At 39.1% G+C, this 26,717-nt stretch overlaps 2 protein-coding genes across 5 annotated transcripts in view; one reads left to right on the forward strand and one right to left on the reverse strand.

The window, feature by feature from the left end:
* On the reverse strand, positions 1 to 26,139 carry LOC142603764 (uncharacterized). Its single transcript, XM_075765987.1, has 4 exons — positions 26,043 to 26,139; positions 15,602 to 16,573; positions 15,113 to 15,263; positions 1 to 4,622 (listed from the first exon to the last, which is right to left on the reverse strand). The coding sequence occupies exons 1-4, from the start codon at positions 26,137 to 26,139 to the stop codon at positions 4,472 to 4,474; spliced, it is 1,371 nt and encodes a 456-aa protein (XP_075622102.1). The 3' UTR covers positions 1 to 4,471.
* Positions 15,664 to 26,717, forward strand: part of GARRE1 (granule associated Rac and RHOG effector 1) — a 61,268-nt gene continuing 50,214 nt past the window's right edge. For 2 of the 4 annotated variants that reach the window (XM_075765539.1, XM_075765545.1), the window contains exon 1: positions 15,679 to 15,766. The gene's annotated coding sequence lies outside the window, so the exon portion shown is untranslated. Of the gene's footprint in view, positions 15,767 to 16,377; positions 16,604 to 26,717 lie in introns of those variants that run through there. The other 2 variants (XM_075765541.1, XM_075765544.1) reach the window with 2 other exon arrangements.

Genomic DNA, 26,717 nt, shown 5'->3' on the forward strand with positions numbered 1-26,717 from the left:
CTGTCATGGGTTTTACAGGTTTTAAAACTCACACAGAACAATTTTGCAGATTCCACTCCCTTCTCTTTCCACCTCAGAGGGGTGGGGGGTATTCTTAAATATTCCTGCTACAGACCTGCCTGGTCTTTGCATAGTTTGCCCTGGGTAATAGCTTCAGATGTGAAACAGGGTCTGAACAATGTGGTCCAGAGCTGGGAGCCAGAGGCCCCCTGTCCTGTCCAGCCAGTTCCCCAGCAATGCAACAGTACAGGGCAAATGCCCTGCCAGGGAAACGCAGCCTTTTGGAAGCAGAAAATAGGAATAATCTACAGCAATTCGTGTGGCAGTTCATCGTCCAAGGCTTTGTAGCAGCTCTGCAGCTTTGCTAAGCAGTGACCAACAGATGGCAATACTGCACTGAGTATTCGGATTCTGTATGCAGTCCTATGGACTTCCCTCTGTCCTTACCAGGGAATTGCAAAATGGTTACTACCTTGTTTTAACTCCTCTCGTAATAGCACACAAAAATAATCGTTCAGAAAAAAAAAAAAAATTATTAACATCACTTGTTTTCATGATTATACACAGGGGCAGTGGTGCCATCAGTGGTATCCCATCTCTTTACCCATTGAAAGTAATGGAAAATTCAGTAGTTTCACTGGGGGTTCTGTTAATAATCAACATGTTTGAAAGATGTCACCCTTAATATACTAGAAATGTGTTCAAAGCACCAAATTAATTTTTTTTATACATGTAAAACTCAAGTTTCAGAAGTCTGAAATTCCTTTTTTTTTAAAAAAAATAAGGCATCTTTTTCCTTTTTAAGAAATAATTATGTGGGCCAAACCTCCCATAACACAGCCATCTTAAGAACATAAATTTTACTATGGTGGGAAAAAATTTCCAATTATGTCACAGGCATGGTCCATAATAGAGATATTTTCTATAAGAATCTTATTATTACAAATAGCTTTTCTGCTATGAAAAAGGGATCCAGAGTATAAATGAGTATTAAGCCACCATATTTTAATTAAATGCCATTCTAAATTGGTTAATGGCAATAAAGTTTAAACCAGAGGTGGGAAATGCACTAACTTTCTCAGAGACACAAAATTGTTAAAACTAGAGCTTTTTATATTAGCAATTTTACTCAGTGAAATATTAGTTCTCTGTGAATTAATATATTTATTACTGATCTGGGAAAAAAGCAAAGATCTGAGAAAGGAGCAGCAAAATCTGTAGATGACAGGTTATTTATACTATTGTTAGAGAATACTTCAAAAGACATAATTAGACAATATCAGATGGGCTGACTGATGGCAAGCAAAACCCAATTTTGTTAAGTATTGTGCTATGGAAGGAAAGAAGAGAAGCGATTTATGTGATTCACAGCATTTTTTAAAAATGTATCAGTTTAGAAAACAGACTGAGGTCATGTTTAGCTGTGGTCAAAAGAAGTAAACAAAATGTTGGGATGCATAAGAAAAGTGATAATGAATAAGTTGGAGAATGTTAGAGAAATCAGTATCGATATCTTCATCTGGAAGAAACAGTAATGGTACAGGCTGCAAAGATCTCAATAAAGGATACTGCAGAGCTAGATGAAATTAAAAGAAGGGTGAGAAGAATGACCTGGGCCAGGGAAAAGGCCAGTGGAAAGATGTTTGGTTTTTTTACCCTTAAAATGAAGCACTAACCCCGCCCCCCCTTAGAATATTAATATTATAGAAAAGGTAGATTTTGAGCTTCAGTTATTGCTGTCCTCTAACAGGAAAGCAAGAAGAAATTTGTTGAGAAATGCAGTAATAACAATAATAAAATGAGCATGTGATTATATTACAAAACTTACTGTTAAGGGAAATCACTGAGACCAACCATTTCACAAGATTCAAAAAAGAGATTCAGTAGTTAAATAGTTACCAATAATACTCAAAAGTAGTGATTTCTTTGAGTAAAAAATCGTGGGAAGTATACGAAAATGCCATGCTTCAGGCTTTTAACACTCAAACCAGATTTAAGATCAGGTTGAGATCTAATATGTACAGCTATTCATTACCTATGGGCCTTCAAACCTTCCTCCAAATCATCTGCTGATGGCTTCTGTTGGAAACAAAACATTAGGCTAAATGTATATTAGCTGAACAATTCCTATACCCACACTGCACAGAATTTCTATTGTGAGGCATATTCTGCAGTGATCATATTCTTTTATTATACTGAAATCACAAATAGATTTCAGCAAGCCTGGGCAGACATGCATTTCGATAGACCTAACAGCAGCTTCCTAATTTGCACATTATTTACTGTAGTTATTGCAGGCAACTTTCTGAAATTATATTTAAGTGATGCAAACCTTTACCTTCCTGCAGAACACTCAACAGTGTCTCTGTTCTTTCCTTAACTTCAAATCCTGCAGAACACTGCCTAGCTTCCTAGCCATCATCTTTGGGCTCCCAAGTGTCCCACACAAAGCTTCAGGCTGCATTAACATCCTGCTTTGGGTACGACAAAAGTTGTTCACAGTCTCTCCCAAATATGTTCCTGCTCTTTTGGGGCTAACTTGATGGAAGATCCATGGAGATCACTACTGCATAAGGAGTTAATATCTCTGTAAACGCTTGATAGGGAATACACATGGAAGAGAACCCTGATCTCATAATTTCCCAAGAACCTACTATTTCCATGCTTCAGTTATCAGCCCACAAAATTACTGTAATGCTAACACTTTACATGAATGGTAACTAGTTAATTAACATTTCTTAAAGTCCTGAAACCTCAGATTAATGATGCTCTGGAGTATAAAGACAAAATATTATTTCATTGAGCATTTGTCATTTAAAAGCTCTATGCCTAAAGCTTTAATCAAACTCTGTAAGATGAGAGCAATTTTCTTTTTGTCACATTTGGGTCTCTTGTCTCTGCTAAGATGCATGTGTAGTTAAACTATGTATGTCTTTTGAGAGGAACACAGGTACTACTGTTCATATGATGATGATGGAAGCCAAACCCAGCAGTAGAATCCTACACTTGAGAGAGGTGTATAGTTGTTTTAAGAGTTATTTTTAGAAGATATGTTTCCTGAATTTACAAATTGTGACACTATATCACTTTTATTAGCACAGGAAAAAAATCTCCTCTTCAGTTAACTATTGTTTTGCTAAACCTGCCAAGTCACAGTGTCTCTAAAATGTCTTGGTTCTAACAATGGCTGCTATTTTTTGTTATAGGAAACAATTACTGGCTACCAGATTTAAATCTGGTTTGCTAGCATAGGAATACATTCATCTTGGGTACAATTCCTCTGTACACCATGGATTTTAACAAGGCAGGAAATTAATTTATAATTTACTGTTATATCAAATACTACAGAAAGTAAGGGTATTCTTTTGAAAAATGAGCAAAGATCTATGAATTTTCAGTAATGTCCATTGCTACAGAAATCAGAGCTTTTAATGGTGGTCAAGAACACTTACTTGAATAGTATAAAATCACTTCAGATGCATATGTGTGACTTGAGGCTAAAATTTCATGGTCAATTGGCAATTGTGCCATAAACCATATAGGAACACAACTGAAAATGTTGACGCACCAATGACTTCAATGGCAATAAAATCAGGCCCCATGCAATAGTTGTTTTCAAGCTGCAGATGACACTGTGGAGCATCAGACTGCTCACTTGGGCTCCAGTTTAGTGTCCATGCAAAAATCTTTCTCTTTTCCAAAAGACCTCCAGTAAAAAAATAATACACAGCAGAAGATTATTTTTCAAGCCTCATCATCTGGTTTAGCACGTAGCATCAAGAACATTACCGCATGTACAGCGCAACCAGCAGCGAATTCTGAGGCTGAGGGCATGGTGCGACTGCCCCTTTCAAAAGCAGCCAAAATTTCTGCTTGATCAGAAAGACTTCATGATGATGGCCTGCAATCACCCAGGTTTCAGTGGCTACACAAAGCAGCTCTGAGCACATGTATTCTTTTCATATATTCTGGGAAGCCAACTGAATGCAGAAAACTTCTTCTGCCTTTTTTGTATAATCAATACCGAGAAGTAAATTCCTTCTGAAGTATTTTTAGATGTTACATATAAACTTTACCCACTCTCTTGCAATTCAGTGTTTCTTTCCCTTTACAAGCAGAGAGGCTGAAGTATGATTTTTACTCTGAAAGGTGACTGGAATAACAGCAATGGTGCCTCCTCTGTTTTTTTAAATTACATTCAGTTTACAATTTCAATAAAGATCTATTTACTTACTAATTGTCAGCCTTGCCCATTTAATATTAAAAGTTAATATTGCTGACTTCAATATGAAAATGAATAGGAATTCAGGAAACACAATTAATAATTCTGCTAACAATGCATGGTCAGGAAGCTTACTCTTTTGTAACTGCATTAGTGGCATCTCACTAATAAGACAAACCAGCAAGAAAAATACTCATCTAAAAAGAAAGCATGCAGAATTTTTTCATGTAGGATTGTGAAGTTGTTAAATTATGTATCCTTTTTGACTATATTCACAGTAAAAGCACTTGCCAAGTTCACAGAGGAAATAATTGCGCAAGCCTGGTGTGCAGGTCTGAGATCCAGCCATCGTTGTGTCTTGTTTTTATAAGGTGAGTCAATCAGGTAAAACATGGTTCTGCTGAAAACAATGAGAAATTTATTTTAATGTTAGTGGAATTATGTCAGTTCCTATAACTATTACTTTTCTTGGTAATTGTTATATTTATTATACATTATGTTAGCATTAATTAAATATTAATTACTGTAATTATATGTAATTATAATATATAAATATTACATATTGTACTTATTTTGCACATATACTATATAATAGAGAGGAAATGTCTTAAAACATACTGTTTAGAGAAAATGCTACGTATTTCCAGGTTAAAAGTACTTTTCACAATGGAAACGGTTTAATACAGACATTTAAGTCACTTTAGTTTCTAGAAAAATGCATTTTTATGGTCATAGGGTCTGACCTACTCCCATTAAGTTTCATACAAAGATTGCCACTCATCTTAAAAGCAGCAGAACCAAGCTCTCGCTTATAGTCTTTAAAATATGCTTGCTTCTTTAAATGTTCATCATTGCTGCAGCGAACAGCATACATGTCTGAGGATTAGGAATTTGCAGTATCAAATAGGAGGTGACTTTAACTTACACTGTTTTGGTAATGTGGATATTAATTCAAAGTTCTAGCAAATTCCCAATGTATGATGTCTCGATTGTAAGTTGAGTCCCTAATGGGAAGCAAAGACAGCTTTAAAGTACCATTCACATGTAGTAATTCTTGGCAGCTGACCCACTAAAGCAGTTTTGAGACTTGTGCTTTGCACCGCTATCATTTCTGCAACGAGTTTCCTTCCTCCCCTCTCAGTGGGGCACCTGCTGGGAATGTAACACACATCACTGGAGTAAGCAGTGATGTGCCAGTCTGCATCTGCTACAAAGCAGCCTAAAAATAAACCCCAATTGGACAATGCCATTTGGTGTACAGCAGCACATAGTGTAGTCACGTAAACCAGGCTGTCAGCAAAGCTAACTGATTGTTCAGCTACATGCCAAACAAATCTCAGGGTCTTAAAAAACTCCAGAAATAATCCTTTGATATTCATTTAGAAACTTAATCTCTCAAGATTTATTATCATTGCAATTTAATGAATTTTCATCAGTGAAAGCATAATGAGAATCTCATCAAAATTTACTATTAATATTTTAAGAAATCAGCCCATCTTGCAGCTCATTTCAGTTCAAGGAAGTTCCCTGGTAAAGTAGATTTTGTTTTAGAAGATGTCTACCCTTCAAGTTGACATTTTTCCCTGTGCATATCAGATGAGCCCAGTGCTTTAACCAGTATCTCTCTTTAAAATCCCAGTTCTGTAGACTGAATCTTTTCAAAAAGATCTACATGTTAATATTGTTCTTTCTACAGGTTCTGTTTGAAATAGCCGCCTGTATTTTTTTTTTTTGCTTGTGTGTATTATCAGACTCCTTGAATTTAAAAGAGTATGGTCACATAGAGTGCGTGACTACAATGCAAATAATTGCAGGCTCTTAAATTACAGATACAACTTTTTACTTCATCCTTCATGCTACCATGCAGTTTTGCAGGGGGAAAGCTGTGCAGATCTTTGCTTTTTTGAAGTTTTAAAATTCCTATTGAATTGGATTTGGAGGATATTTACAAATATTATTCTTAATTCATAAATTGCTGACCTTGAAACAAATGCCCACATTTATTTTATGTAAAATGGGGGTGCATTTAGACACAGAATGGAATCATATTAACTGCAGGTCCTGGGCCTTCAATGAGATCTATGGGTAAATGGATCTCACTGCAAGATCAAGCACCATGATTTTTAAAATCATTAAGTAAAAACATGACTAAGGCTAACAGGCTTTAAATATCTTTTGTTACTGCTACTATAGTTATGGCTGGAAATCCCCAAATTACACGTATACCATTGTACAGCTGGAAAAAAATGAGCTTTACAAAGATTTCTGTTTATATATTTTCAGAAAAATTATTACACACTCTTAAAAACATAAGGTATGAAACCACTACAGATTGAACTTCATTCTTATTATGTACTGTGCTGGTTTGCCAATTCTACGTGCACAAAAACTATGAGAGAGAGTGTCCCAAAGTATTGAGCTTGATTTTCTCAGGAAACCACCATTCCTAGAATTGTGAGACAAAGCAAACCATGAAGTTGCATGGAACTTGCAATCAGAGGGCAAAATGAGCAACTCTGCAGACTGTCTATATGTTATTTAATCCATATGAGGAAAAAACCACAACTCCTGTCACAGACAAATGTGTCTAATCCCCAAATCCTGCTTTTCTGAAAGCATCATTGGGGTCACCCTGTGTACATAGTCAAGAGTTTGTTAGTTGGCACAGGGGTCAGGGTAACATGTTTGTGGGCAATTATTCCAGGAAATAGCAAGTCATGTTACCTCAACAACTCTACAGATTATTTGTTCTCTAGAAGCAGTATTGAATAGATTGGGGGACAGATGTGCATGTTGTACATTTTAATTTAAGAACACTTTAAGAGCACAGTAATAGAAGTTTTTCACTACTTTTATGATTATTATCTGGTATACAGTCTCTAAGACAGGACAGAATTGTCTCTAAAATTGTACAGAAGAGAAAATACTTAGATCTGCATTGTGTCCCCAACTCAGAATGCTATTTATAAGCCCCAATGCTACTGCAGTTTATTTACTATCTTCTTCTATTTGTTGCCTTCAGTATTGAAAACCAAAGATAAATATAACAAATCAACTCTGTGTATTTTTATCATATCAATCTTTGTGAAAAACAGGTAATTCATTTATTTCTCACAGTATCTGTGGTAACAATTAAAGATAAGACAAATATGTGTATGTACCTGTGCATGTGCATATGCATTTCTTGGCACGTTTTAAGATTGTCTTTGAGCTGGATAAAAACTGATTACAGCTAGTATTAGTGAAATTTCAAAAATGATGGACTTATCATTCTATATTATCTTTATTTCATATTGAGGCAGCATGTATTTAGCTTACTCAGAGGGAGCTAAGCATAAGCTACTTCACTGTGATAAATTCAGAATAGGTTGCCATACTAATTAGTTCCCTTACTAATCAGGGTTTTTTTATTTCCTATATGGCTATGCATTTCAATCTCTTTTCTTGGTTTTTTTCTTTTATGCTAAACTGAACATCTGTCAACTACATCACCATGTCTGAAGTATTCTCCCATTAAAAAGGAAAAAGAGCATACTCTGTATCCTATTATTTATTGCCTTCTCATCTTCCAACTCTTGGAATTACAAAGATCCTTGAGATGTATATACAGTCTGTTGACACTCAATACCACTATCAAAGCTTAACTTTGAAAGATCTATATCGTATAATTTCCTCACTCTAAATCTTGGAATTCCAAAAGAAAACTAACATATGCAAAATTCAACAACAGAAAACAACTGATGTATAGAATTTCTATGGCCTACAGATTGTTTTATTACTCCCTTACCTTTTAGTAACTGTTGCCTTGATGTTGTGTGCCTAAAAGTATCTGAAGTGTATATATTTGGGTTATAGTATCTCAATTCATCAGTGTGAAATTAAAAAAAGAAATGCAGCTGTAGGTATTGCTTATCTGCTGCTTTGAATTATTTAGCAGTGCACACATAAAGCTGAAAATCTTTCTTCCCCTCAAACCTCAGTTGTCAGTTGCTACCACAGGGCTGCTGTCTCACAGTCCCTCGTGCTGACAGATACGACAACTTACACAAGAGTTGCATACTGCCTATGTGCAGTTTTTGTGGAACTGATGTTTTGTTTCCTGCCTCTCACACCAGCGAGAACTGTGATCTGATAGTCTGATACAGACTTGGTAGCTTTTTATACCTCCTTTTACAATACTGCAATTGATTAGATGTCATACAAAAGAGCTGGGAACCATAACTATCAATTTCAACAAAGCTACACACACTTTATATTAATGACAGATGAAGTGGGATCTTTGGAGCCAAACCACAGTAGAGAGGTTTGCATGTGCCTCTTGAAACAAGGAGAGCATAGAAATTGAGACAGGGGATGTAGAGAGCACCTTTAACTAGCCCACTCAGACATAAAGGGCATCTATCCGCCTTAGATGCCCTGGTGTATTTGGAAGATGGTGAAAGATCTAAAATTATTCTGGGATGCCAGAGAAATAACTTCTGGTAGCCCTTAAACTTCAAGCAAATGAATACCCCACTGAGGAATTTCTGGGCTGGGAAAAAGACAACAGTAGAGGGAACCGTAAAGACTGTGAGACCTGTTCCTGCATCCTTGGCATGTGTCCAGCCATGCAGGATATTTGCATCTAGTAACACAGCCAGTTGTGTACTATTTTGGCTGAGGAAGTTTAAAAAACAGGCAAACAAAGAAAAAATCAGTGGGCACTGTATCATCAGCTTTAGCTTAGTGATGAGCAGAGTGAGCTCCTCAAACCTGATGTCATATTTTTCAAGGAGAACCAGGCCCAGGTGGTGGACTACAATGCAAGCAAATCGAATACACTCTGGGCGGCAGTTATAGAGGAAATATGAAAGAACCAGAAGCTGACTAAACAAATCAAGAACTTGAAACTGGCCACTGAGGTCAGCTACATTGGCTTTCCTGTTGGAGCCAGAGGAAAATGGTACTCAGCCAATCAAGCATTGCTAGCTGCATTGGTCCCTTGGAAAGCAGATGAGACTGGGTTGCCAAGTTTTAGTAGATAAGTCGCACTCTTCTCTGTCAACATCCCGAATGTCTTCTCAAGCATAGGACAGACAGGTGGCCAAAGCTCCATCGTGGCCAAAGACTAGCTCATAACCATCTCACATTTCATGATGTCACCAGGAGACCTGGACTCGTTTGGATAGGACACCCAAAAGAGGCTCTGTATTGAGGGGTTTAGCAAGAGTCATTTATGAAGGAAGCTTTGTTGGTCTCATATTTTGTTGTTCCTGAGAAATGCCTTCCTGTAAGTGGATTACTTAAATCCCAATCCCAGTCGGGGCCTTTGAGTGTTTCCGTAATTTTCTGTAATGAGAAAACTCTAGAGAAAAGACTAGTTCATTCATGTGTCATGCCTGCATTAGATCACAGCTTTATCTACTACACTTTTCTGTATGTTATGAAGTAATTTAGCAAAGTTTCAACCATGAGATATTGGTTTACATGTTTCTCTGTTATCCTTCTGTTCAACCTACTTTCATAATCTCATGTTCTCCATTACAAAATGACTCCTTATTTGGCAGTTTTCCACAATAAAAATAATCTGTATAGGCAAAAGGTAGTAACAGTACCACTGAGGCAGTTGAAATTAAGTTGCCTTTGCTACAGTGCCCTAACAAAAACTAAGGCAATGCAATAGCATTCGGTCCTCCGTTCAGTCCTCTTGCAACAGTCCTGTGTTGCAGGAACTACCACATGGAAATTCTTTAAAAATACCATTTAGGCTTCTTTCTAGACCACTTTAAATCTCGATATATATTTATAAACTTTTTGTGTATTTATATAAACATAAATGAAAATAAATCATCTAAAATTCATCATGCATATGGTAACATGTTTACTTTAGACTATTAAAATATGAATTATGTGTCCAATATAAGACACTTACTACAAAACTAAAATTCCATTATCTGAAACATGTCACACCTTATTGCTATCAGTTGTACAAGGTCAAACAAACAAAACATAATTTCAAACATTCATTAGAAGGGGTAATATTTTTCTATACCTGTCTGTGTTTATAAGTGTTCTAGAATTAATTCTAAATAGTGTTTGGACTCTATTATATTAGAAGCCCTAAATACCGTATTAATAAGTTGGGTCAATTATATAGAATTACATTTTACTTTTAGTCACAACCTTACAATGGAATATACTTAAGATGCCATATTCATTTCTAAGTTAAAAAAAAAAATCAGTCTAGTTCTCATTCACACATTTACAGCATATTTGTTTTATAACAATCTTCTAAGATCTAGTATTACAAAATGTCAACAACAGTTCTTTGTGTCTTACAAATATTCTCTCAACACTTCCATATTTGCTGCATACTTTGAACAGTTCTAAGCCAACTGCCAATGGCAAACTAATAATGAATTCATAATCATTCGCTACTCATTGGAATAATTTTTTAAATATAAAAACTTCTCCAGTATTGAGATGGTCATGCAAATTCTTTTACCACAGCTGGCTGAGAAGTAAATTTTTGTGGTTTTGCAAGCTGATTCCTTTTTGTGAAAGTTTTCAAGAAAACAAGCAAAATGAGATCCCAGACATCTGAATCACCAGACATTAAGAAAAAAATTATACATATGTTTAAGTAGTTGACTTCCTGAAGCAAAAATATGAAATGCCAATGACCATTTTGTGCATGTAGTTGGGAATACTCCATTCCTGTGCCCATCTAGCTGGTTGCAACAGACAAAGGATTTATTTCAGAGTCTAGTCCTCCATTTCAGAACAAATGGAAGACAGTTTTTTTAAGCAGAACAGTAATTTAAAAACAAACACATTTTCTCCTTCTTCTCTGGACTAGGGACACTGACCTTAAAAATATCTGAAATTCTTCCACTGCCTGTAAACAAAAATGGACTGCCGGCAGTCATGATCATATGTCACTCTTACAAAACATTCTTACTCGTTGGCTACTTTTTGGAAAGGTTATTTGCTGTCAATCAAGTGACAAGTTCTGCTTATAATAATGGTGATGACATCAGACCTGTAGAAGAGAAGATTAGTATGGGGAGTCTAAATATATAAACTAGAAGGTCATGGGACACATCCAACATCAATTGAAGTCAATGGCCTCCATTCACTTCGATCAAAACTGGACTGATCCATGTAGGATTAAGAGATTTTAATATATTTATATTTTCCCTATAGCCAGTATCATTGGCTTGCAGCCTAGGATTTTTTAAGGTGACCTGGATCTTTGATTTGTCTGACAAGAAAAGGTGACTGTCCCAATTTTTATTTTTATGTGGCCATATATAGTCAGTCATGTTCACTCTTTCCAAAGTGGGACTTGCCCTGTGGAGGTAACAGGCAAGAATTTTTCCGAACAGCAGGCTGGGGGCTCTAACCATGCACTTCTTTTGCCATTTGGTAGTGTTTACAAAGAAGCTGGGCAAGAGGCCAATTCTCATTTTAAGCCTCAGGTTGGACACAATGGTCAGTCAATGTACTGAGGGTATAAAGCATAGGTCAGCAGCTTTCCCGTCAGGCAGCAAATAACTAAATTTCACTTGCCTGAAATAGGGTTTTAGTTGGCCAGGGCTGCAGGACAAAAGGACTGTTCTCACCCTGACAGCTGGAATGGATGATTTGTGAAATGTATTTTTAGAAGTCTTATTTGCCTACGTGTATGCCTGCATTGTCAAACATTCAGACAGCAAGAGCGAGTTAGGCTACGAGCCATGAGGACTGTGACGTACTGTACAAACTGTATAACATATCTAGATCTAAACCTGCATTTTCATTACTTCTCACCCTCCAACTGCAAATATACAGTCCAAATATTAATGCAACACTACTGCTGTTCTTCCTGTACTTATATATACTATCACTATAGCATTCACAGTAATTAGTAACCACAAAGGGAAAATCACGGCGGATACAACAGGACATTAGTGATCAAGTCTTTTTCCCAAAATCACCCTGGTTTTCACCACATTTCCTTTTCCTAAACATGTCTCTATCTGATTAACAGAAACAAGAATCTCTTGTAAATTAGCCTTTTCCTTTAATGAGACAACTCACTCTTGAGGGATTTCATTACTAACATTCATCCTCCTAATCTTATCCCACACCTTGCTGACACGCATATCCTTATTAACATTTGCACATGGCTATTGTACCAGTGCTGCTTTTTTTCCGAGCTAATGATTTCTTCCTCCTACAGCCCATGACATCAAGCTGCACTCATAATACATTTCAAAGCTGGTTTCCTCTCTCTCTAAACAACATTGTTATGTTTTTTCTTTAAACAGTGTGCTGGTTTCCTTCCTTTCCCTTCAATAGAGGTCTTGGAAAGCACTTTTCACATATATGTAACATCAATAGGAAAATCATAAATATAACTGAATACATCTATTCTGTGTGAATTTACATATGACTTTATTAAATAGTTAATCATGCTAGCATCTTTCAAAATATTTAGAATTCACAAAAAAAAAATTCAGTATAAATATAGCATTGTAAGCATTCTGGAAAATAACTTTAATGCACAATGTCACAATAAATATCTACACTACACATTTTCTAGTCCTTAAGAGTTTCCTCTTTATTCTGCATTGGTTATTATGCACTTCTGCTGAATTGAATGTTTTCATACTCTGTTCATATTAAGAAGTGTGAACTTCCTATTTATTTCTCAGTCTGTCTTAAATTCCTACCATCTGGTTAAGACATACTAGCTTCAAGGCTAGGATTCTTCCCAGTCTTCTGTGCCTTTATGCTCTTAATCTATAAACTTCATCTGTAATAAATTTAAAATTAAATGTCAGCTCTTTAGAGACAGTTATGTGTTAAAAGTTGTTATACAGCACTGTAAAAAAATGATAATAATATGTAAATAAATCCAGCAAGCCAAAATAAAAAATACGCTTATTGTGTGTAATAACTCCACTGTTAGTGTTGACAGAACCAAATTCTGCACAGATCCACTGAATATAATTAAATCACTAGGATAACAAAATATGGAGCAGATTTAGACACCTCCTGATAGTGTGTAAGAACATGTTCGTGCATTGTATTGAACTGTAAGACTAGGTCTGTAGAAGAAATTTCTGCCTGTGAATACAGTATGCTTTAATCAGCCTGGCTTACGTAGTTTTGGGATCTACTGGTCAAATTTTATGTTGGTAAAACATATAGCACTATTAGGAAAAGTTCTGGTGGATGGCCATCAGCTAGTGCAATATAATTTGCCAGCTATCCATTAGGGTAGGAGATTGTTGTGATCCTGTAAGCACCATATCATGCTCTTCATGTGACCAAGAACTGCAAGATACGTGGCTTGGAGAGCAGGAGGGTTTCTGGAGAGCAGAACAGTTCGCAGGTGGGAAATGTCAATAGCTCACCAGGGATTCTAGATTTCTTTTTGGACAGGCCTGGACTGAACATGCAACAAGAGTCAAGCATGAGTTGTAATGTTTGCCTTAGTGACTCCTGATGGTTTGCTTCTTCCTACAACAGTCCCCAGCACTGCTCTGTGCTCACTACATGACACAACCTCAGCAGGAGAGTGAACACCTGAGCTGGACAGCTGCTTGCAGCTAAAAAGCTCCACACTGGCCACCCTGCTTCCCAAGGACAGGAAATGTAAGTACCCCTAAAAATACCGGTGTGTTTGTGTGTGTTAATCTCTCTCTATTCATTCTCTAAAAAACCCTCACAAACAACACAAAAACCAGGAGGTATTTTGTGGGGTTTTTTTTGATTACTTTTAAGGTGTAGCCTCAGCATCTGGCCTGGAAAATCCATCCCAGTATTTTCTTTTCTCTTTCCCTTCCTCTTCAGCTCTTTCTGACTTCCTTTACACTCAGTTTTTCCACTTCATACCTATACTTCCTTCCAATCAAAAACTTGTTGAAAACCCATCAGAGTCTTTTTTATCTTTTTTTTAAAACCAATGTTTCATCTGCCATTTAGTTAGAAGCAGGGAAAAAAAAGGTACCTTCTCCAGCCCTTTATTGTACTCTTCCAGTACAAAGAATACTCCGACACCCCTCTCCAACAATATGACAGCCTTCTGTTCCCTTGCATGCTTTCCAAGTATTTCCCAGGTATTTCTTAATTTGAGGACTATATTTACTAGGAAGAGACATGCTTAGTAGACATGCAAGAATCAGAAAAGTTCGGAGGGAATGCACTGATGAGAAGCCCAGTCTGCCAGCAACCATCTGTTACGAAGAAGGAAACAAAGCCACAGATTGCTCCTAGGCAGCTCCCCACAGACACTACTTGAGGACTATTTCTAGCTTGTGGCTAGAAGGTGTCCAATAAATTGACAATTTCACTTCTTCCCACAGAGTTTTCTGATTAGCAGCACTGACACTGGTGGAAATTACTGTTATTTTCACTTTATTAGTATCATATCCAAGTGTGTGGGTTTGGGTATTTTTTGGGGGCAGGGAATTAGAGCCAGATGATTGGATGCTTAGCCCTGTAGACAAAATTTTTGCTTACATATGTTCCAACAATTTTAAACTACTCTCCTACTATTACACATTACCTTATTTTCTAACTTCTACCAGACATTTCTATACATTATTAAATGCTTGTTCCATTTAAAATGTAAGATTCTAAATAAGCCTTGGAAATAAAAAATAATCACTTTCTACTAAGAAAGACAGGATTAACAGAAGACTATTTCCATGGAAATAGGATTTGAAAATACATCGTACTGCACAACAAACTTTTCTGTATAAAACCCGCATTAAGCCTGAGAAATAATAACAAACCAGTTTAAACTCACACAGCAAAGCCATCATAGACTAGGCCTGTTTCTGAACAATTCCTAAAGCTGGGAGCACCATGACTATTATGTCCAAGGGATCAATTTGAGATAGTTTTTCTGCATTTTACCTAATTCCCAAATAAATCCATTTAACAGCAGCGTTGAATTCTCCAGTTTCTCCAGCTAGTGATTTTGAACAGAACAGGAATACAGTACTTTGCAGGTGCCACTGGTGATCTCCATCACAAATTGCTCTCTGAGGAAGGAAGGACACTGCACCTGACCACAGAATAACAGAATGAGAAACCTCATTATTTTAAGCACATATTAAATATTCCCTGATTATTTTTGCCCCTTCTCCCCTTTTCTTCTGCCTGGCGGTCCCTCACCTCGTTCCCCTGCACCCCTCGCAGCCGGGGCCCGTCCCGGGCGGTCCCTGTCACCCCTCACGGGGACAACCCCGCCGCCACCGCCTCACTCTGCGCCTCGCCTCACTTCACCCCCCGTGTCCCCAGCGGCAACCGCCCCAAGGGACCCCCGGTGCCGCCGTTGCCCGCCCCTCCTCCTTCTCCCCCCTATCGCCTCCTGACCGCCGCTGCCGCCTGCCCTTCCCTCACCCCTCCGCCGGCGGCCGCCCGCCCTCTCCCGCCTTCCCCTTCCCGCTGTCACTCGCGGCTCCGCCCGCCCCCTGGCCGGCCCCTCCCCGGCGCCCGGCGGAGGAGCCGCCGTTTCCGGAGTACACAGAGCGGGGCTGGCCGCGCGGCGGGGGCTGTCGCGGGCAGGTGAGTGAGCGCCGCTGCCGAGCCCCTGCTCCCGCCGACCGGCCTTCTCCCGGCCCCGCGGCGAGGGCTGTCCCCGGCTGCTGCCGCGGGCGGCAGGAGGCCGGCAGCAGCCCCGCAGCTCGGGCGGCGGGGCCCTGGTGGTGCGAGGCACCGGGCTGGCATGGAACGGTGTTACCGTCGTTCCTCCCTCCCTCTCTGCGCGGGCGCCGAGGGGGACGGGGCGCGGAGGAGGGCAGCCAGCGCCCTGCGGCCGCTCGGGGGAGCCCTCCTGGGCCGCGGCGGGGGGCGCCGGCTGGGGCTGGGAGGAGCCGCCGGCAGCGCCTGGAGGAGCCCTGGCCGGGGGGAGGGCGGCGGCGGTGCCCCGGGGCGCGGCCCGGAGGTTGTCGCCGCGCTCCTTCGGTGGGGCCGGGCCGGACCAGCCCTGTGGTGACGGGGGCAGCCTCGGCACGGCGCGGGCGCGCAGCCGGGGCGGTGGCGAGGCTGCGCTCCCCCCCCCCCCCGCCCTTCCCGCCGCCGTGACCCGTGTGCGGGCAGCCCGGGGAACGCAGTGGGGACTGGGACTGCGCCTGCGGGAATTCCTGCGCACCTTCCTGCTAAATAGTGACCCGCGGCCGCCCGGGGCGCCAGCCTGCCCCGGCCCGGCAGCGAGACCCCGCCGCGGGGACCTCGCCTCAGGGCGGCGCGGCACTGCCCTGGCCCGGCCGTGTGCCGCCAGCTCCCGGTGGTGAGGCGGATCCGCTGGCCGTGCGGGTCTCCCGGGCGGTGCCGGTGGGACCTGCCCCTCGGGAGGGTTGTAAAATCGGCCTCCTGAAAGCACACCTCGTCACGGTGCCCACGGTGGGTTTTCTTCGCGGCCTGCGGGCGGGAGTGTCTCCGTCTCGTCGGCCGCTGCAGTGGGCTGTGCTTGTATGGATTTTTCACCTGGTGCTGACTGAAAGTGCTGTTTGTTGTTATCTAGCCTTACGTTTAGTATGTTGTATTCATATGGTAACTGCAAGCAGAAGAGAATAGCTCTCATTTTGGGCTGTAGCTTAAAACTTTACTGATATAGCTTTGATTCTCCCTGCTTGAGGGGTTTTATTGTTTGAATGGAGAGGAAATGGTGCTGGTATATCTATTTGCCAGGTGGATGTTGGATTAGAAATTTGAAAGAAGCCAAAAGATCCTGTATAAAGATCAGGTATAAATCTGCCATTATTATTATCACTATTGGTTTTATAGAGGAGCAGATGTCCGGGTGTCTTGAATAGTGGCATACGTCAGTTGTGTGTAGCAGCAATAAACTGCTTGGCTTTCGGAGTCGGTCAGCCTGTGGCTCTGGAGGCACACACAGACAGCAAAAGGTTGAGGCTTGGTTCCCAAAATGGCACTGCATCATGTAACTGCCAGTGTGGCTGTTGGATAACCTCAGATATAGAGATTGGGGAGAAGGTCACTATGGATTTTAAGGCTGCTGTTGCTCGATGTTTCTGTTTTCTCAGCCCAGTGCCGTCTTGCAAAGAGGCAGTGGTGCTCTTGAGAAACTGTTATTTTCTGTGGGCGACGGGTGGCTGAAGCTCCTGCGGTATGCTCCGCTTCCCTCACCTCTCTGAGGTATGCGGTATGTGTCGTGTAGCTCCCAGCCACATGAAGGTTTTGGTATGCAGCTCATGGGACCAGGAGTGTTGGCTGATCTTGGCGTGTGCACAGGTGCTATTTGTGTGTTATGGATAGCAACATGATTTTGCACTTGGCTGGAGCCTTCTACTAGGCAACATTTCTACAGAAAATGTGGTGGACCCCTCTTTTGTAAAGAATTGCTATTTTTCTAAGTTCAAGATCTGCACAAGGTTTTATTTTCTTCCTTTATTTTCTGTTCCATCCTATAAAGAAGGACTTTCTAAGTATTTTATATATGGTTGTGAAGAAGGTGTGTTTCAGGTCAACATACATGTTTCTGGTGCTTTGCGGAACCTTTAGGGTGTGAAGAATTGGGCTGGAAGCAGCACGTAGCCACTGCTTCCCATGCGTCTTGTGGTACTACTTCCTAGGTTAGCGTAAGACATAAATCCTTCTGTTGGTGTTTTTCGTTCTAAATCAAGAGTTACTCAGTTAGGAAACTAGAAATAATGCATACAGGGAATATTTTTCTAGTCAAAGTCTCTTCCAAGACTCTGAAATTTGATTAACAGGTAAATAATCCTTCATACAAAGTAATATGAAAATATCTGCTACACATGTTTAAAAGAGAACTCGAGGTTTCTTCCATTTCATATGTAACAACTTGTATTTGATCATGTGAGTCTTGTTTTTCTGTGGTTTTTTTCCTGCTGTCTCCAACCTGAGAGCTGTTTTCTCCCCCCCCGCCCCGCTTCTTCCTACTATTTATTACTTTTCAACACCTCTTCTTCCCCAGCATACAAATGGCAGCCAGTTTTTCTTTGCAGCAAAACATCCGTATTTCTGCTGTCCTATAAGGTATAAGTAAGCTTCCCTTTATACTCTGAATTGTCTAGTTTTAATTGCTGCCACTTGCCTCTCGTTACTCAAAACAGGATTGTGTCAAGAGAAATTGTGCTGCTGGTTTTGTTTATATAGTAGAACTGTAATAGGAAAAGACTTGTTCTTGGTACAATGAATGCTGGTACACCAGAAATCCTGCTAATGATAGTGATTAACGGGTGCTGCTCAAAATAGGTATCACTGCTGATATGACTAATTGTGCCATATGAGGAGAGCTCCTTTATTCCCAATAATCTCAAGGTGTTTCTACTTCTAGAGAAATGCCTGATCTATGCAGACAGATAAACGCACAGTGAAATGTGGAACTTGCAGTGAAGTGTGGCAATTTTTTTAAGAGCTTGCTGCTGAGCTGCAAAACCACTGGGGGCTGAAAATGAAGAATATCTTGTGGTTACTGTAGGTAGATAGAATATTATTACTGGAATTGGATGTTAGCCAGAACAACACCCTACATGTTGCAAACAATGCCAGGGTATTGTTAGTAGCTATAGAAGGGGTTTTATATCATACATGAAAGATGACATTTCCAGCAGCATGGGTAACCTCATCACAAAACATTGTGCTGGGGCTGGCTCAGAGGGCAACTGGCTCTGCTAGGCTTGACAAAATCTACGTTATAATTGCACTGGTCCTCCTAGAGCTTGATAATATGTCTGCATTAGTGTTTCTTAACCTTCATTGGCCTTTGGGTAACAACAATTTATTAGTAACATGCCACAGGCAATCTTGTGATCTCCAGGCAATATCGTATTCTGGGTTCTGTTTAAATTTTGTATGTCTTGTAGCTGGAAGCAATGCTGGAAGCTTATATGGGGACTGCAGAGCTAAACCATGGAAGGTGCTGTGTCTTGGTATCTGTAAAGTCTGAAGTTCTGTCTGGTAGGATGAAAAAATATTTTGAAAGTTAAGTAGAATTTATTAAAGATGGGTTCCAAACTCACTGAGAAGCTAGTATTAGTTGTGTTTTGTTGTGCCTCTGGCTTTGTGTGGGTTTCTTCTCTTCTCCTGTTCGTATACCTCAGTATAATTTTATGGCAGGAGGGATTTAGATGTTCATCCCTTCTGCTCCCAAAGAAACTATTAAGGGGTGTGTGTGTGGAGTAGGAGGCATCCATTTCACAAATACTGCTTAGCAGGTTAATTGCTGATTTGGTCTGATATCATCCCAGTCTTCTAGTGTTCTGCGAATAAAGCATTTTGGTCCAATCCTTGAATTTTGCCAAAACAGTAATTAAAAAAAAAAAGAAAAAATATTTCTATGAAATTTCAAAAAGATGATGGTGTTAATGAGCTGTGTTTCACTTTGAAGTGCTCTAATGTGACAAGACAAATTATTTTGAGAACTGTGCTCTTGAAATATCAATCTTGTCTTACTCAGCTGTAATTAATGAAGATTAGTGTGTTGGTTACTTAAGATGAATTTCGGGGAATTGATCTGTGTGGTTCTATTAAGGTCATAAACTTTTTGTGATGCAAACAGACCCAGGTTGGAGCAGCCTTGGAGTACAAGAGAAAGAGGGGTGGGTGTGTGTGGGGAAACAGCAGAACAGAGGGTCTAGAAATGCTGGTCAGCCTCTGAAGAATGAAGGAAAAGGGGAATGTAAAGTACTCCAGGTGTGGCTGGGGGAATCCTGAGATGTCTGTGAGTGAAGATCAGTACGGGTGTATCTGAGGTGGGAGTAATTGAGGCTCCGTGAGGCATGTTCAAGAGCCTTTATAGCAAGGCAGATATTTTTCCAGCTGTGGTACTGTATACTGTTGGTGCTACATTGGCTTCAGTCTAATGGTAACATATGGCAGCTTATCAGGGTGAGCACCTATTCTAACTTTATTCAAACAATTCAAGTTTGAAGTGGGATATTCTATTTCCTTTGAAGAACTATTTTCATGAAGAAAATACTCTCCCTTCTAAGGAAAGCTCTCACAGGAGAACATGGTAGCACTAGTAGGTAGAATTAGCTAAAAAGAAAACAAAAAACTTTAAAAAGCTTTTGCTGTAAAGTAGCTGTCTGTGTTTTTTTAAAATAAATTTTTACCTTGTGTGTTTTTACTGTTAGAGTCACATCAGAGAAAAGAATTCCTTAGGAAATTCCTTAGAAACATTTACAATACCTCGGTAAATTGTGACCAGTTCCTACTTACGTTTTTATTAAAATTTGCTCCTTGAAATGACTGATGCGTATCTTCTGATGTAGGCTAGCTAGATTTTCAATGTCTTGCAACATAGCTGTATTCCCTCTTTGTGGTCTTTCGTTTCTTGCTTTTCTAACAGTTTTCTGCTTTTTCAAGTGGTTAGGGTTTTTTGGTTGATGTGACTTTTTGTTTTATCTAGTTGTGTTTCAGTGGAGTGCTTGTCAGATGCTAATGTTTTTTGGTAAGCATTTCTGTACAATAGCATTGCAAAATACAGATTACTTGGGAAATTTCAACAGGAAGATCTTTCTACCTTGTCAGCCACCCCATCTCAGGTTTGGATTTTCTATTTTTATTCTTTCCTGACACTACATGTGTGGTGTTTAGGTAGTTATAAGGGAACGTGTCAACTCGTTGTTTAGTAAGAGTATTTTAAGTGTGATTCTTGTTTTAGTTGTGTAGTCAAAGTTGACATTTAAAGGGTACTGTCCGACTGCAGAAAATTCCTCACAGGCTTTGTGCAGCATATTCTGCAATCTGGGAATGGAACATAACTCCTCAATTTTAACAGTTTCTGAATGTAAGGGAAAATTTGTTCCCCTTGGTAGAAATAATAATACTTAACTTTGATTCTTTAATGCTTTATTCTAACATGCTGTATTTTGGGAACTTGGAGTTCCCAAAGTGTGTGGAATGTGTTGTAGAGGAGAGGGTAGGAGAACAGTAGGAAGAAAGAACCGTGATGAACCTTTTCTCTGCTTCTCCACAGGCATCCTTAGTGTGATTCATTCATGTGAGAGTTATCTAGCAATGAAATATATCTGTAATTCTGTCAGTAACTAAGTGTTTTTAGTTTCCCAAGTAGATTACCTCACTCTGATAACTTGGTATGTTTGTGAGTTTCTGGATGGTGTTGGGAATTCCTCTGGATTTACTGGGGTAAAATTAGATCTTTTGAAGCATGTCCACATGGTCTGTCTCATACCAGGATATTCAGAGCTGTGTTCCTAGGTGCTTTTTTTTTTTGTTTATGAAAGTTGAACTTCATGCTGTTCCTGTACTGATTACAGAATTTGGCTGATTATGCCTCAGAAGAACAGTATGAGTCCAAACACAAGAGCTTCCCCAGAGAAAGATAAAGCACCTGAATGTCTACAGCTCACATTCCAGAAAAATCTGGAGATTTTTTAAGTGTTGCTTCCTGAGAGTCTAAGTACAGGGTAATATTTTAAAAAGTTCCTTAAAAATACTTGAAGCTGGCAATCTCGTCCTGAAGAAGCTAGGCATTCTTTTTGTGGCCCAGCATATAAGAGAAACGCTGAAAACCAGTGAAAGCTGTAGTGACTAGAAAGGACAGACACAGAAACAAGCACTCTTCTTGTTGTTGAAAGACTTTTCTTGTGTCTACATCCTCACAGCTTGAGTAAAAGACTGAGTATCACAGGGCAAAGATCACTTTGGATAAATGTGATTCTATGCCAGACTCCAGAAGATTTGAGGAACATAATCTCTTTCTGTTGAGTATTTCAAAATTTTTCTCAGAATGCTATTTGCAAGTCTTGCAGCAGATGGTATTATGTAGAAGGAGGAAGAATACAAGGAGGAAGAGGCTACCTAAATATTTCATCCTTCCAGATCTAGAAGTTCTTCTGCATGCATCTTGCAGGGTAACTTCCACGTAGAATGAGTTCATCATCTCAAAATGTTCAGAAGAAACCACGTTTGTAAAGTGAAGGTAAAAATGAATGCAGCTTTTCATCGTTTGTTAAAGGCACCTGTGTTTAGTAAAAGATGGAAAGATCCTGAGGATAGGAGATTTTTTTGGCAGGAGGGAAGGATGACAATATTGCTTGCTGTTGAATGGTCTGCAGTTCTTTGTCCAAGCAGGAATTGAAGGCCAGGTGTGTGGAGTAGTGTTAACTAAAACTGTGCAAATATGTTGTTACAGAATCCAACTTCATAAATGCATGTTTCATAGCTCCAGAATAAACTTTATTTAGCTTCTTACCAAAGACATAGTTGGATATTTGTGTCTTTTTGGCTGAGCAACACAGTTTGCAAATATTTAAATAATAAGGTAATAAGATATACACTTTTTCCTACACGAGATGAACATTTACAGGCAGATGATGTAATCAAGAACTTTTAATATGGTGCTGAAAAAAATAGGTCTGCTGCTAAATATGAGTGTATCATTTAGAAAAGCTAACCCCTTTCATTTATTAAATAAAAACCAGAAGAGAATGAAAAAAAAAAAAAGTGTAAGATTTGGTAGTGATTGGAATTTTGTTTCTCTGAGTTCAGTTCTGAGTAGCACAAATGAAATCATCATGACTGCCAGGTTGCTGCTGTTGTCGGCAGGAAAGCAGGCTTTTGAGTGGATACTTGTACATTCTTCACCTACAGAGAGCAAACTGGGCATACTTTGCTAACTTACAGTGGAGTACAAATAAACTGTCTTTCTGGGCAGCTACCAATGGTGGTATGGAAGTTATGATACAAGCAAGGTTAAGGTTTTGGTAGTATTATAACTTGCACTTCTTTTTTGTTGCTATTTTTGAAGAGAAGTTGCTGAAGTTTATGTACAGAACAACAGGGTATGTTAACTAAAAATTAAATTTCCTAAATTAGTGCAAGTGTAAATGGACTTGAAATTCTGTGGCTTATTTTTCTTCTCATGGAAGAGAATTCTATGCTGATGAAACTGTATGGGGTGTTGGGAGGAAATGCCAATTATTGGAACAAAACCATGAGAAAAAGAGCACATATACTGTTGTTGGGAGTATGTTTGGTTCTGTATTAAAATGTTGGAAAAGTCCTTACTCAAAGAGCTTCTAGACTTTCTGTCTGTCTTGTGTTGCTTTCGGGAAGAGAATGAAAACATTTTCTTTCAAGCAATCCTGTTGGATCTTACAAATTTTTTTGTCTAAATGTTGCAATAATTTCCAGGGCAACAGATTGTGATGTCAAATTCAGCACTTTGACCTCATTTCAGGTCCTAAGAGTTTGTTCACTAGTTCTTCTCAGCAAAGGTATTCTACATATCCAAGTTATCAACCCAATTTAAATGTTATCTTTCGTATAATATTTGATCTTAAAACTGAAATGGTAATTTGGGTCATGGGACAACATATGGTCTAGTTTGGCAGTCTTTGGTACACAAGTGCACTTACTACTTTATCCATGTGGAAAAGTGGCACATCTGACCTGTGCTATTTTGAAATTAATCTGTTGCTTGGTTTTGCGGTTAGAAAAGATCCTGGTCTGGTTAAATGAAATCTATTGCTCTGCAGATGTTGCTGGACATGAAATCTGTTGAAAACCACTAATGATACATTTTTTTGTTTTTATATAGGAATGGTACATTTTTGTGGTGATAGATTGGTATGATAGAGTAAATCTGTAGTTGACACACACAAGATTTAGTGAAATGTTTTTTTGGGAAAAGTGCATTTTCTTTGAAAACACAGCAGGAAAAGACTTTTTTTTTTTTCCATTTTAGTTTCTGAACAGTGGGTTTTATCAGGTTTGATTAGGATTGTCTGATACAGTCAGACAAATGAATAACAGACCATGATTAACCTCTTAATTATGTTTCCTCTGAACATGTGTTAAAAGATTCTAGCTCTTCTCTCACTCTGCCTTCTCTTTCCATGTCATGGTGACCATGAGGGCTGCGGGGGTCTCCTTCAAATCATAGATGCTGTCTTTTAAGCCTCAGGAGGTATTTTTATCACTGAATCACTATTTAAGTTGTTGCTGATCGGATGTCAGAGAGTTACTACTCCAAAACCTTTCATGGTGTCTGATCCTGGATGCTTTTCTGAAGAGTATGCTTTAATCAGACACATTGTTGGACTGAATACTGGGTGTGTGAATTGCTGTGGCTTACAGATACCAGAGTTCATGGTTGAATAGCTCCTCTGTCTTTAAAGGTACCATATATTAAGTTTAATTTGTTCTTAAACAGCTACATGGAGTTCATTGCTTGTGCAATACATTGACATGGGGAGCTTTTGTGACAGTTTAGTGTGTTTTTGAACTAAATCTCTCAAGTTAATTTTTGAGGAAATATCTATAGATTAGCATGTTGCTGTTGGTCTCTTCAGAATTGCCAGTCCTTATGCTCTTATTCGCTGTTTTGTGGTTTAATCTGTGCTTCTCCATCCCTTGCACTTTAGGAGATTATTGATGGAAAGTGTCTGTCTAGACTGTGCCTCCTCTTGTGTTTCAACACCTTTTGCTATGTGTTTGTTCTACTTGAAAGGCTTTCATGGCCCTCAACTTTGTGCATTGTGGTAGATGGAGAAGACTACTGCTAACATGACTGATAAAATTTGACTTGACCTTAAGTTGTGGTTTGTTCATTTTGCTGAGATGTTCACATTTTTATGGGCTTTTTCAGCTTCACAGTGCAGTCAGTGGATGCTTCTCTCTGTCTGATACAGTGTGTTGTTTCTGATATTTTAAGTTGCATCCTGAAACAGGAGAAAATTATGTATTTCAGTAAGTGACTTTCTGCTAAAAAGTTGTATCTGTATTTTGTTCTGAAATTGCTTTAGCACAGATGAGGCAGATTCTTTTCAAAAATTCTTGTGGTTTCAGGGAAATAATATATTGTGTCTTCCTTGCATATGCTATTTGGAGCGTGAGGTGCTCATCTCTGCCGTATTGGTTGTTTTTCACTGCACATTAAATTGTATATCAAGAAAAACAAGGGTAAGTATAGTTTATGAAATTTTCTACACTATGTAATTATGCTCCTTTTCACTTAATGTTTTGCAAGTGGTACAGTCCTCATAATTACAAGCGTAGATAGGATGGTATGCTGTATTTTGATCCAGTTGTTCAGTATGTTGAGGAATAAATTATAATATGAATGCAGGGCATCTTGCATGCTATGTCTGGTAAATATTTTTCTCTAAAATGAATCCTAATGTGACCAAAGTTAAACTGCTGTAGTTTGGAACAGTAGACTTGGAGCAAATACTATGCAGCTAGGTATGTTTGAATATTGATGATAGTGCTTGGTAGCATGTGAAAAACCCGATCGTGCCTCAAAGCACTATTGACTTAGTGGACTACTTATCCCTTATTTAGCTATCTTTAAAGGTTTGTATTGTGAGGGGTTATTTTCTTCCTTTACATCACACCATTGGCTTTCACTTACCTTACACTGTCATAGGCAGATAGCAGTTTGGCCAAAAGATGGTGTTGTGAGGGACAGTACTCCATGTGAAATAGTCCATGCCTGGTGATCTCAGAAGACCCACTTAATATATTCTGAAAAAAGTGAGGAATAGTAATTGCAGCTGTAGAACATTGCTCGGAGAGGAGAAGCATTTGACAAGTTGACTTATACCAATATGTGTCCTCAAATGCAAGATACCCTTGTCTTAGAACTGTTGTGTGTTCCAGCACTGATAAGACCTTCTGTGTCTTTTAGGTAAGAACCAGCATTTTAAGTAGTAATACTTTGAAATTGATGCTTTGTAGTTGATGTGAAAGGAAAAATTTTTTTTTCACTGGTAAATTTTTTTTTTTTCTAAAACTGCTACTTATGTTCTTCCATATGAACATTATTGCCTCAGCTTGGATTGGTGGTAAACTGTAGGTTGTGCGTTGGGTACTTGTAGCTTACTCGCACTTACACCGGAACGCTTCTTCTGCTTGCTTCTTTTCTTGTTTGTTTTCTTTTCTCTGTTCAAAGGGTTTGGTTTCTTGTTAAATACCTTCATATTGACGACTATGGTAAGAAACATAGCAAAATACCTACTCAGTCATAAACTCAATGAGTAAACATTGAGATTATTCAGTGTAGCCTTTTAGAATTAACGAATAATTAGGTAAAAACCTTTCCATTCGATTATGAATAACAAGCTTAAATCTGACACAAATGAGGATAAGATACCACATGTCAATGCTGTAAAAATCTGAGTAAAAACCTAGATGCCACAAGATTTTTCATGTTTTTATCTTGTAGGGACTTACTAATATAGGTTGCTTAATATAACATTGAAATTGTTTTTATTAGTAGTAAGTACCATTTCCAACCAATAAAAATCCACTGTCTTGTCCAAAATATGGACAAAGAAATGTCTATGTAAATGGAGTCTATGTGTTTCAACTTCAGAGGCAAAGAAATGCCAGCATAATCACCTGAAAGACAGGAAAAGCAGCTGGTGGAAGAATTTTGTATTCCAGACAGAGAATAATAGGTTAGCTGTAAGAGGAGATAAGACTCCATTTTACAAGTGGCTCTACTGTTTAAAATTATTTGCTGATATGCATACAGCAACTCAAAAAGCAGCAGAAT

Source organism: Balearica regulorum, chromosome 13, assembly GCF_011004875.1.
Source record: "Balearica regulorum gibbericeps isolate bBalReg1 chromosome 13, bBalReg1.pri, whole genome shotgun sequence".
Taxonomy (NCBI): Eukaryota; Metazoa; Chordata; class Aves; order Gruiformes; family Gruidae; genus Balearica; species Balearica regulorum.